Below are 13220 nucleotides of genomic sequence, written 5' to 3' on the forward strand. Positions count from 1 at the left end.
TTTCTTTTTACAAAGACTTTATTGTCTGACATGCTTGACAAAAAAAAAATTACAGCCACAATCAAGTTATGCCAAAATGATTGAGGAGCACACCATCATCTTTCATACCTCAAGGACTTTTAATGAATTTTCTCTTAAAGTAACAGCTGCCTTCATAACTTTTCTTTTCCACATAAAAATACACCATATTCTGAAGATACCTTAGGAAAAACATTTTATTCTTTAAAGTCATAGTTCTTGGTTCGCATAGAAATTGAGCAGAGGCAACACGAACACAGTCTTGTGTTTTCTCTACCCCCATACTCCTCGGAGTGCGTCTATATCGCCTTAGAGACCTTGTGAATGTGCCCAGCGGGATCCCCAGCCAACGTGAGTGACACTTCTGCCAGGCTCCCGGGAATTCGTGACCCGGCTCTCTCAAGTTGGGAGGAAATCCCAGTCTCCAGGATGCAAAGATGCTGGGCAGAGTTCAGGATTCCTTTAAGTCCAAGAAACCACAACTGCTTTTGAACAAGACCCTCCAAAAGCAACACAAAAAGGGCCCTGGACCAGGTACTGCTCTGCAAGGAAGAGAACGCTGGACAGTGGCAAAACAAGGGCTCTTCTGAAGCCAGAGACCAAGGTTCAAATCCTGCCTCTGTCCCTTTTGTGCTGTGTGCCTTTGGACATATTACTATGCTTCTCTGGCCTCCGCTGCCTCATCTCTAAAATGAGGACAACAGTACCAACCTCGCAGGACTGTCAGAGGACAAAAGGAGATGATAAAGGGCACATGGAGGGGCCGGGATTTAGCTCAGTGGTTCCGGCGCCTGCCTCGCAAACGCAAGGAAGGTCCTGAGTTCGATCCCCGGTATCAAAAAAAAAGAAAAAGAAAAAAAAAGGGCACATGGAAGCCTGCTTCCCAGGGAAGAGAGTGAAGCCCTCCTCCCTAGCCAGGTAAAGGGGGTGCAAAAAACGTCAGTAATTGGTGCAGATAGAAGACTATTTTAATACAATGTTGAAATCAAAATGAATGTAAAAATGACAAACAAAATATCAACATTTTAAATAAAGACAGACTCTGCCCTTGTCCCAGCCTGCCCCTGCCTCCTGCCTCCCACTTGCCTGACCCCGCTGGTCCCTTCTGCCTAGAGCCCAGCCCCTGAAAAGGAAGCTGTCCAGGGTGCAGCTGTAGGAGCCCAGGGCCCGCCTGTCACCGGTGCTTTGAGAAGGTCATACCAAGGAGGAGAGCTCTGCTGCAGAACAGTAACGGGAGGCACGGGTGCACCTCGTTATACTTAGAGGGTGTGTGCACATGGGTGCAGACATGTGACAGGTGGCACCACAGCCTTGGCCCACAGACCCTCCTGGCTGCTGTGTTCTGCAGAGCAGGGTGGTCCCCATGGGACCAAGCTCTGTCCCACCATGATGTGGAACCCTCCAGCAGGCTCTGGGCACAAAGATGGCTCATTCTGTGGGACCAATCACCCAAATCCAGGGTCAGAGCAAATAAATGCCTGGGATGCTCAGGCCACTGTCACATCAGCAAATATGCCCACAGGAAGAAAGAGGGGAACAGCAAGGCCAACCTCTGTGGGGCCAACCAGGTGCGGCCCAAATTCCTGAGATGTCCCCGACACTCCCTTTGAGGGCTCGGCTACCGGTGCCTAGCAGGAGAGAAAGGGCTCCCCAGCCCAGGCTACAAACTTTCACCATCTCTGATTCTGGGACTCACAGCCACATACCCTGGGACAGAAAGACATTTTGTGCAACCATCTCCAGAGCCTGTCCAAGAGCAGCAGCTTCCAAAGCAGGAGAGTATCCAGCTGAGCAGGGTGAGCATTCAGGCAATTTCCAAGCAAGATGGGCCATGAGCCCTTGAGAGAGGTCCTCGTGGATGTACAAGCAAAAACAGTAATGAGCGCACGCCCTACTGGGGCCAGGAAGGGTCCTGATGGCTGGTAACAGAGGCTAAAGGTCAAAGGGGATTGATTTCCTTCATTCCAAGGCCTTGACCCATCTTGGGGCTGGTCTCCGGGGCCAGATAGGGTGTCTAGGTTGTTCTGCATGGAAGAGAGTGTGGCAGGGGATCCGTGCGCTCGGCCAGGCAATGCAGCTGATGCAGGTGGGCAGGGCTGGGGCAGCAGGGGAGAGTCAGGAGTTCCGGGGTGTGGGCAAGTCGATGACTATGGGCGGGTTCACGGGCTGGTAGTTCACAGTGCACGCAGATGCATTCACGTAAGTGGTCGTCCCATCCGCCATGACACCATAGCCTATAAAGTAAACATACGCCGGTCAGCCCCTGACAGAGCAGTGAGGGGTCTTGGCAGCTGTGGCAGCCAGAGGGCACTGGGTCACAATGGCATGGGCAGGTCGGGGCAAGCTGCTGCAGCTCTCAAACTCAGCCTCCGGTCTGTGCCATGGAACTGGTAATGACTGTGCTGCCAAGCCTGCTGCTGAACAAAGGAATTCAACACCCGGAAACAGTACTCAGCCCGGTGCACATGGGAAGCACACAAGTTGTCATTACTGACACTATCCTCGGTACCATCCTCATCACCAGCCCCAAAACAATCCCCATCGACACTGTCACCGCCATCTTTACTATGACATCATCACCGCAATCTCCGTCGTCACCATGACCACCGCCTTCCTTACCACATCCTCATCACCATCCTTGTTCCCACCCATCAGCACCATCATTACCATTCTTGCCACCGTCGTGACCGTGACCATCCCCATCCTTGCCATCGTTCCATCACGTTCTATATCCTCATGCTCACCATTGCCACCACTACTCATCACGGCCATCACCACCACCCTGACATCATGAGCACTGGCACTGACAATGTTGCAGGCTTCTCTTTCCGCTCCTACCCTCTTCCCACCACCTCTAGTTGTCCAGACCTCCTCGTCCTTCAGCTCAGATCACTTCCAAACTGGAAGGGACACTTTCCTCTGATCTTTGGGGCCCATGTTGCCTACACAGGTGTGTGGTTTGGATCGCAGGCAGCCTTAGAGGCGATGGCCCTGCACATACCTAGTGGGCCCAAAGCAAATGACAGCCAGCATCAGCATTACTAGCCCAGAGCAGAGTCCTGGCCCTGGAGCCCTTGGATTCTGCCTCTGATTGCCTGTCTGCTGCCCTGAAAGGTGTAAGGTCTCCAAGGTCAGGCTGAGAACTCCCTGCAGAGACCCTCAGGGGCTGGTCTGAGGCCTGTCGGCTTCTTCACTGGAAAATGACCTGGCATGCAGAGACCAGGCACGTGTAGAGGCCCAGCAGCCCTGGTGCAACTGCAGATGGATTACACAGACCCAGAAATACCTCTGGGAGAAGCCACCACAGACCTCATACCGCCGGCAGCCCGTGTGCTTCCAGGCAGGACTGCCACTGGGAGGTCTTACACAGGCAGGATAAGTGTTCAAAAGGAGCAAAAGAAAGAGCCCGTGCAAAACCGGTGACATCAGGCTCTGGGGAGGAAAGCTGAAGTCTAACAGCAAAAACCAGTGTCCAGCACCAGGCAGGGTAGCCAGGTCAGGACCAGAGCAGAAGTCACCCTCACCTGCATGGCCACCCTGCCCATGCCACAGTGTGACAAGGATGATCCCCACCACTCCCGAAATGTAGCTCCAGCCCCCAGGACAGAAGGCCTCTCAGGCAGGCAGTCCTTGCACACTTACTGGGCACCTACTGTATGCCAGGCCTGGGGACATAAAGGGCAAGTTAGGTCCACCAGCCTGAAGGAGGTCACAGCATGCCCACTCCATGGCACAATCTAAACGTTCCTCCTCTGAAAACCATCTCCAGAAGGCTTCCAAGACCAGAGGCAAGACAGAATTGTGAGGTTCAAGGAAACAATACCCCAAATCTTACAGGGTTTGTAGTCATCCTCCTGTTACTGGACAGGCCGGATGTGGCTAACTGATAGTGTGTGCATATGACAGTCACAAGGCGAACAGCAGAATTGGGCTCTTCCCCTTCCGGTAGAAAAACTCAGGGAAGAAGGGGGTGGCTGGGGCTGATGGAAGGCAATCACCCCTCTGAAGTGCCAGCTAGGAGTCCCCAGCCCGTGAAGTCCCCCCGCTCCCCTCCTCCTACTGACCTTCGTGGATGTGGCCGAAGACGTGCAGCCTCGGCTGGACGCGCCTCTGCACTGTGTTGAGCAGCTCCACACAGCCCACCCGCTGCATCTTCTTGGGGACCCAGTCCAGGAAGCCTGCGCAGGAAGACAGCAGGGGGCAGTGATGGGCCGGGAGGGCCAGCACTCAGCCCCTCACACCCCACGCGGCAGCTGCGCCGCCTCAGAGAGCACACGGTCCAGGTGCGGCTCCTCCCGCCCCCGGGTGGGAGCTGAGGGCCGAGAACTGCGCGGAGCCGGCATGCCCTCTCCTGCTGGGTTACACAGATAGATTCCCAGGAGGAGCGAGGGCTGCCCAGCACTCGGGACGAGGCACTCAACAACCACCAGTGCCCAGGGAGCTCGAGGGTAGCAGCCACCCATTGCAGAGATGAGCAAACCGAGGCCCAAGGGCACTGCAGTGACCGGCTGCAGCGTCGCCTCCACAGCCTGGGACTGAGACCCCCTTCCCGGAAACTCTCCTAGCAGCAACACGGGACCATGACAGTGGACGCCTGCGTCCCCACGGTGCAGCACGCTCAGGTCACGTGACCGCGCTGTCTGCTCTGCTGCCAGCCTCCCGGAGCTGCCCAGATGGCGGCTGCTTATTATCCACACATGGCTACACAAACGAAGAACAATTGATTACTCCAAGCACACAATTAGGCTCCTCTGAGCCCCCTGTGTTTGGGTGGGCGAACCGGGTTTCTGCAATCACGGGAAGCGGGCAGAGGGAGCTTCACTCAAAGAATCAGACTGCTGGAGCCACGGACTTAAAGATGAGTGAGAGACATAGACAGTGAGAGGCAGTGGGACCGGGAAATGCGGGAGGAGAAGGAAGGGAAGGCGGAGAAGAGAGGTGGGAGACAGGCAGGAGTAGGCCTGAAGCAGACACAGGTTCAAATCCTAGGCTCTAGGCCTACTGGTTGTGTGACCTTGGACAAGTGAATTAACCTCTCTGTGCTTCCCCTCCAGCCAGCAATTAGATTTGCCACACAGGCACTGGGCTCCACATACGTAAGGCCGGGCAGCCTCATCCCTCGGTGTGCGGGTGGGGCTGCAGCTCCTCAGCTCTCAGTGGAATGCTTGGCACACATGGGCATCCCTGGAACAGGCTTGTGGGGTCTGTGCAGTGGGTAGAGGGGTGGACAGATGAATAGACAAATGGACGGGTAGACGGATGAGTGGACTACTGAATGGGTGGGCAGGTGGATGAAAGGGTGTGTAAGCGGGTGGGTGGATGATGTGCAGGTGGATAGATGGGTGCATGGGTGGGTGGATGGATGAGTGGATGAGTAGGTGAATGGCTGGGGGGATGGACAGATGGGTGGGGATGGGCGGGTGAATGGGGAAAGGGTGGAAGGGTGACGGCCGGAGGGACTTGTGGCTGTGTAGATGGGTAGATGGGGAGGTAGATGGGGAGGTGAATGAAGGGAGAAAGAAAGAAGGGGAAAGAGGAGAGCAGAGTGGGGGAGGGAGGAAAGAAAGATATGGAAGGAAGAAAGGACAGGAGGGGAGGGAAGGAGGGAAGGGGGGAAGAATGAAAAGGGGTAGAAAGGAAGCACAACACCATTGTCACAGAGCCTCATTATAAGCAGCACAGGACCCTATTGCTAAAGGAATTTGGCCAGGGGTTCAGGAGGCTGGGGAGGGGACACAATCCCAGACACAACTGCGCTGTACAGAGCCCCTAAATCCTGGCAGAGCCCTAGGCCTGTGGCTTCCTCTGAAACAGGGCTGAGGGACCCTTTGTGAAGAGGTGCAAGCATCCACCCCAGGGTGCTGCTAAGGGTGGAGGCCCAGCAGGTCAGGGCTCTTCCCTCAAGGCTTCGTGCACCAGGGACTCAGGCTGTGCCGAGTGTCACCCTGCAAAGGGGCCCCCCACCCCGCACCCAGACACGACTGACATGGCCTCCACTGGAAGGCTCGAGGCCTCCCCTGAGCTCCCCAAGCTTGTCCTTTTGGGCTTGGCCATTCTTGAGCCCTGTACCCTGCAGGCATGGGCCCCTCCTGGCAAGTGCTACAGGGCACTAACACCTGATCTAGCATCACCAGCCCAGGGACCAGGCCCAGGCATGGAGGGAGCAATGGCAGGCTCAGTGAGTAAAGCTGGTCTGGGCCAGAATGCCAGGAGTTTGAACCTAATTTTAAGGACTAAGGGAGCCACAGAAGGTGACAGATATCATGGCATAATTGATGATCCCAAGAACTCCCTCCTATCGGTATGAAGAGAGTGGACTGGAAGGGGCTGCTGGGGGCCCAGCGAGGGTGCCACAGTGGGCACAGGAGGGAGGGAAGGAAGATGCTGGGTCAGCAGTGGCAGACAGGAGGAAGGAGCTGGGAGGCAGAGTAGAGGCAGAGTGAAGGGACAGGCAGATGGGCAGGATGTGGGGTCCCAGGCGGGAGCAGCAGGCGAGTGATGGGCTCAGCTTGGGCTCAGGGTGGTGGCCATGGAGAAGAGGGGGACATCAGGAAGTGGAGTCCACAGCTGTGAGGACATTGGTGGCTAGGGTAAGAGGGCAGGTCCCTCCCATACCTGTCCCAGAATCCAAGACTTCACATCTCAGCAATTGGGCATTGGTCACATGCAAGTAGCAGTACATTTAGGAACTGGCAGTGAAGGGTTTTTCCTTCCTAGAGTATTCAGAACTTCGGGTGAATTACAGGTAGTCGGCATCTCTCGCACACAGTGAAATTCCATCTTTACCGTTTCGCTGTCAGGTGATGATGGGGCGGCAGAGGGACATGATGCTGCTGTTAATTCTTCCCTGTTAGAACGCTAACTTGGAATGCTGCTAAAGCAGATTGTCTCTTCCGTTGGTTTTGCATTATGGCCTCATATTCCCACACGTACTCGGCCAAAAGTTGGCTCGAGCATGGGAGGGCAGCTCACTGATGTTCATTCAAAAGAAATTAAAAGATCCTCTCTGATGAGAAAACACTTAAAGTCAGAGGAAAGGAAACTGCAACCACCAGTGGAAGAGCAATTAGCATTTTATACTCAATGTGTTCTGCTTTGGCCACTGTTTTCTTGGCTTTCACAAGTGCCATAGGTCACATGTTAATATGTCTAAAAAGCAAATTTAATGAATTTTTCTCTTCATCCAGAAAAAAAAAAAAAAGAGAGCAGGTCCCAGGTTTCAGACAGGGTGAGGGCTGCCCAATGGAGCCCATGGCCAGGCCCCAGAGGGTCTGGAGCCAAGGGCGCGTGTCTGGGAGGTGAAGGCCCGAGCTAATGTGCAACATGTGAACCTGGCAGGTGAGCTGAGCTCCATGCCAAGAGTGCAGCCCAGGAGGTGGCAAGTCAGCCCCAGCACAGCAGGCACTCCAGGAGCCCAGGGCACCGGGGTCACCTGCCCCCAGCAAGTCAGACTCACAGCAGCCCAACCAGCCAGATGACCCCTGTTCGCCACCCCAGCCAGACCCTGGCCCTAAAGCCCCACCTGGCCAGGGGAGCAGGGCTCTGGCGGGCAGCAGGTCTTACCCAGTGGTGGCCCGTGAGTGATCAGGACATCCACACCCTCGGGAATGAGGTTCCATTTCTCCAGCAGGGCCTGGCCTCTCGGCAGGTTGAAGCCCCATCCATAAAACCAGGGCTGCCTAGGAAGGAGGTGTGTGTGTGTTAATGAGAGTCATGATCAGAAAAGAAGACACCATCATCCCTGTGTATAAACCAGTTGGGAGCTGTCTCAGGTACTAAGCTGTCCCAGAGGGAGACACCTGGACCAAACCACACCAGATGCCCATCATACCTTGGCACTTCTCAGTTCTATGGGCCAGTATAAAGCCATCAGAGGGGCTGGGGCAGAGCTCAGTGGTACAGCACTTGCCTAGCAGGTGTGAGGCCCTGGATTCAACCTCTAGCAGGAAGGAAGAGAGGGAGGGAGGGAGGGAGGGAGGAAAGGAAGGAAGGAAGGAAGGAAGGAAGAAAGAAAAAGAAAGAAAGAAAGAAAAAGGAAGGAGGAAGGAAGGGAGAGAGGAAAAGAAGACAGGAAGAGGAAGGATGAGGAGGAGGAAGAGGGGAGGAAGGGAAAGAGAGGAAAAGAAAGAAAGGAAGGAAAGCAGAAAGGGAGGAAGGGAGGGAAAGAACGGAGTAAAGCAAGCCATTTGAATAAGGTTTTCACTCACTTGCAACAAAAGCATCCTGGTGGGGGCATGAGAAGCAGCCCTGAGGGTTAAATGATTTTGACCCCACATGAATGGAGCCTTTTAGGGTTCAGAGTCACCACCATCAGCATCACCACCTCCATGACCTCCATCACCATCCACATCATTACCACAGCCAATCCCGACCCCACCATCACCACCAGTACCCTGTCACCGCCACCACCACGGCCATCACTACTATGGTCTGAATGTTCGTGTTGCTCCAGGATTCACATGTTGAGACCCAAACCAACAGAGTAACAATGGAAGGAGGTGAGGCCCTGGGAGGTGATGGATCATGAGGGAGGATCAGTGGATAAGGTCAGTGACCCTGAGGAAGAGGCCAGAGAGAGACCCCTAAGCCCTTCCTCCTGGGGGCAGTGAGAAGATACTGTCTACAAACCAAGACCCTGGATCTGCCATCGCTTGGATCCTGGACTTCCAGCCTCCAGATGAGTGAGAACCAAGTTTCTACCATTTATAAGCCACTCTGTCAAAGGTATTTTCTTACAGTCGCCAAAACAGATTACAAAAACCATCATCACCATCACCACCGCCATCCCCACTGCTACCATTACCACCACCACTACTGTGGGTCCAATTGTGCCCCCCAGAAAGATACTTTGCTAAACCCTGGTACTGTGAACGTGACCTTATTAGAAACAGGGCCTTTGCAGATGCAGCAAGCTAGGAGTAAGTAGGTCACACTGGTTAGAGTGAGCCCTAAATCCAATGGCCAGTGTCCTTCTAAGCAGACCACATGGAAAAAGGGACACAGGTGAAGAGGTACATCATGTGACAATGCAGGGAAGGATGGAGAGACTGGAGTGAAGCTTCTAGAAGCCAAGGAATGCCAAGGAGGATTGCAGGCAGCCCCCAGAAGCCAGGAGAGGCCAGGAGAGATTCTCCTTCAGACTTCTGGCCTGCAGGACCATGGAAGAACACATTTCCACTGGTGGTGATGGTTGTTACCCAGACCTGCACACTGAGACAATCACCATCACTGTCACTGCTGCCCCAGGACCTCCACCCCTGTGGCAAAGCAGGCCAGACTTCTGTTTTGTGGATGAGGAAACTGAGGACCGAGGATCAGAAAACAAAAACTGTCTCCAACACGTTCCACACAGCTCCTTTTGTGCCAGGCCCTGTCCTAAGACATGAAGGAGTAGGTTCACCCCACTGTCACAAGTACCCTAGGAATTAAGGGATGGAGTTTTCCACATGAGGAGCCTGAGGCTCTCAGAGAGAAGACGGTGCTGGGATTTTGCCACCTCGTGACTGCTTGCCTGTCTGTATATACTGTGTGAGTTGGGAGGTATGCCCAGGCTTTGCCCTTATGGCCCCTTATGCCCAGAGCTGCCACCTAAGTCCCATGTCCCATGCCCCACGTCCCTAGCTGTTAACCCAAATGGCCCTACCACCCAGTGCACCGGTGTGGGACCCCCCAGGGGTTCCATGGAACACCATTTGAGAACCAAGACGTAACCCCATCCTGGCAGGTCCTAGAAAGGAAGGTGGCAGTTCCGAGAGGGGAGAAGAGGTACCCAGGGTGACAGAAAGGGTTAGCGGAAACATCGTTTTTCAAACCCAGTCCAGATGCTCTCTACCCCTCCCTTTAAGCCTGTAGTTCATCTCTGGGGACCTGGGCTTGTAGAGGAGGACAGGTGAGCACACTGGCCATTGCTCAGGGTCAGAAGTCCTTCCGCAGTCTTAGACGCCAGCCCGGGGAGGGGCAGACACACACTGAAGGAGCGGAGGGGAGAGGGCCCTGGGCTGATGGGTGGCCTGGTGAGGGGACAGACACTGGCCGGGCCACGGGACCCTGCAGCAGCTGCCCACACTCAACACCCACATGGACCCCATAGACCCCGGGTCCCCCGGAGAACTTACTACGGGCAGGCAGAGCACACTCGCCACTGTCCCCCAAACCCCACCCGCAAGCACTTGGGCCCCCCCCCGCCCCGAGAGCTTGGCTGAGAAAGCTCTGGTTCAGGGCAGCGTTTTCCAACTGCATTTTGATGGCTGGCTACACTTTTTAAGGTACAAATGTTCAGAAAACGTCAGAGTACAACAGAGTAGGAAACGCAAACTTCTCCATTAGGTATATTTCTGCTTTCACAGACATGCAGAGTGGGGCAGGAGCTGCCCCAGAAAAGTGGCGGCAGCCTGAAGCCACTCGGGGTCGTCCCAGAAGCCCTGGCCCTGCCAGCCAACAGGAAAAGGGAGGGCGCCTTTCTGGCAAAGACTGAAAACACAGACTCCATTTTTCAAAATTCTAATCAAATATTTACCAGACGGGACGAGCCTCGGCAGTGTGGAGAGAAGGCAGCTGTTCATTCTCTCAAGGCTCTGCTGGGGATGGCTTTTGGAGACTCAGAAATGCATCAGAGGCCCCACCCCACCAGCAGCCGACCCTGGGGAGCCCCCGACCGCTCTGCTTTCACCTCACCCAGCACCAAGGAGACATGCGCTGGGGTGACAATTTCCTGCCTGCCTCTTGGAAACTCAGCATCTGGAATCCTGGGAAGCTGGACTCCACCCACCTCTGGGGACACCCAGAGAGGTCGTTCTACTTCCCAGGATTATACAGAGTGGATGGAGAAACAGGCCTCCATGGAGCAGCTGGTCCAGAACTGGTCCCTCTCTCTCCCACCTTTCCCTCCCCACATGGCCCCTGTCCACCCCACCCATCCTCGGGGCCCGGAGAACATAAGGGTACAGGCGAGCTGGTCACCTCATCTGCAGGTCCTGCCAGGTGTGGGGGAAGCTGTCAGCAATCCCATAGGTCCTGGAAGGCTCAGGACTGCCTTGTCCCCTACCTGATGGGTAGAGAGGCCACCGAAGCTGGCATCAGATGGCTGGTCCTGTGCCTCCCAGCCTCAGTTTCCCTTTGTCAAATGGGATGAAGAGGCCAGTGTCTTCAGGTCTTACCCTTCAGGGCAGGGAAGGCCTGGCTTGCTGGCTGCTGTACCCTACTGCCAGACCTGAGACTGGACCCCTCTATGACCATGCTTTGAGCCTCTCGCTGCAAGCCATGTTGAGCTTCCATTAGCATCAGGGTAGCAGGAAGAGGCAGTGGAGCTTCCAGAAGACAACTCTGAGCTGGCCCCAGGTCGGAGCTTTCAGGACGGTGAGCAGGGGCAGGTGGTGGCCTGCGGGCAGGGGTCTTACCTGGCTCTCCAGGGCCACCTCATTCCCCAATCTTGTGAGCAGCCCCTGGGGCCTGGACAACCTCAGTCCTGCATGGTGCTCACAACACAGCCGTGACCCCGAGTCAGGCCAGAAGACCAGGATGACATCGAGGCTATGTCCTTTCAGCTGCTATTGGATGATAAAATGTCCCCTCTGTGTGCTATGAGGCCTGGTGTCTGGGATCAGTCACTGGACAGGACACAGGGGCTCCCAAGGGCCTGTCACCCAAGCTACCACCCACCGCTGGTCTGAGAAGTATAAACCTGTGAGCCTCCAAACCAGATCCCCAAGGGCCCGGGACCAGTTTCCACTGCACTGCAGGGCACCCTGCCAACCATCCACCCTCCCTCCACACACCTGGGCACCTGGGCCTCCTCATGGCCCATCCTGGGCACCTCATGGCCTCGAGGAGGAAGCCTGGATCAGAATTCCAACTGAGTGACGGGAGGCGGCTTTATGTCCTGAATTTCTGTCTTTCTGTTCTAAAGTAACCATTGGAATAATTTTCTTACAGAATGATAGTTGCCATGACAACCAGAGCAAATTTTCCTTTTCTGAAACAGATGTCTCATTTAGTTGAAAATTAGAATGTGAACAAACCCATGGGAAAAATTAATTCAAACTTTAACAGAGCGCTGAATACAATGTAATCTCTCAGAGGTTAACCCCTTAACAGCTTCTCTGTGTGCGGATGGTAACCTCCCGAACCAGCCCAATTAAGCCCGCTTAGCCAATATAAATGACCTCCTCTTGGCCGATGATTAAACGGTTTCCCCCTGAAGCGTAGATTCTGGGTTCCCTCACAACAGGCTGGAGCATGGATTCTCATGGACAGCAAATGATAAAAGCAGGGCCTGCCAGCTTGGGGTGTCTGTCTCCCCAGGACAGCACGGCCCCTTGTTTAAGGAGCCTGGGTCCAGCCAGCCCTGCCTGCACCCTGTTTCTGGCCATACTGGGGTCTAGGCCCATGGTGGGGTCGCCCTGGGCTGATTCCAGGGGCACATCCAGGCCAAGGTGCAATCCCCTAGATGGGACCCCAGCACAGGACACCTAGGGGACACGGACGGGACCCCACACAAATGGAGCTCCAAAGACCTCTCCAAGAGCTGCCAAGTTCAGCCCTAACACTCATCCAGGGAGGAAGCTGCCATCGCGTCCCCGTTGGACAGATGCAGAGGAGACTGGAAGAGCGACCAAAAAACACAGCCAGGGCTCAGGGCCCAGAATGCTGGTTCCAGGGTCTGTGCTCTTTACTTCCAACCAGGAGACGCCCTTCACCCTTCTCAGCAGGGCCCTTTTGGCAGCCATGGTCACACGGAGTTGCTCAGGGGACCCTCAGGACAAGGCTGTCAGGAGGCCCCATCTTAGATGGAGGAAATGGCAGCACAGAGAAGCCAACAGTGTGTCTGAGAGTGCACAGGAGGCCAGAGGGATTTGGACCAGGGCTCCAGGCTCCTGCATCTAGTGCCCAAGCCAGTGGTTGACATGGAAAGGACCCTGGGTTGGGCCACACAGACTCCCACCTTCAGTGGCAACTTCTTGCCTGCCCTACCCAGTCGGCCTTTCAGACAACCCTGCTTGGGTTCCCTCCTAGCTTCACCACCAAGGGCCTCCCAGTCACTCCCTGTCTCCCGCACATAGCCAGGCCTGCCCTCATCTGAAAGGCCCTCCGTGGTCTCCCCTCCTTGTCCATCATCCACTGTTCATTAAGGCCTTGCCCAATGGCCACCTTTTCCTGTATGTCCCCTGATCATCTCTCTCCCCCAAGCATAGGCATCCACTCCC

General features: G+C 55.1%; 1 protein-coding gene across 4 annotated transcripts in view; it reads right to left on the reverse strand.

The window, feature by feature from the left end:
- The window catches only part of Mpped1 (metallophosphoesterase domain containing 1), a 68575-nt gene continuing 55355 nt past the window's right edge, over positions 1-13220 (reverse strand). For all 4 annotated transcript variants that reach the window (XM_004845432.4, XM_087213739.1, XM_087213741.1 and 1 more), the window contains 3 exons: positions 7582-7697; positions 4083-4196; positions 1-2252 (listed from right to left, as the gene is read on the reverse strand). In XM_004845432.4, coding sequence (XP_004845489.1) covers positions 2134-2252; positions 4083-4196; positions 7582-7697 — 349 coding nt within the window. In that variant the 3' untranslated portion in view covers positions 1-2133. The remainder of the gene's footprint in view (positions 2253-4082; positions 4197-7581; positions 7698-13220) is intronic.

The sequence above is a fragment of the Heterocephalus glaber genome, unplaced genomic scaffold (assembly GCF_053883595.1).
Source record: "Heterocephalus glaber isolate CG9 unplaced genomic scaffold, H.glaber_assembly_v1.0 deba00001444, whole genome shotgun sequence".
NCBI classification, from domain to species: Eukaryota; Metazoa; Chordata; class Mammalia; order Rodentia; family Bathyergidae; genus Heterocephalus; species Heterocephalus glaber.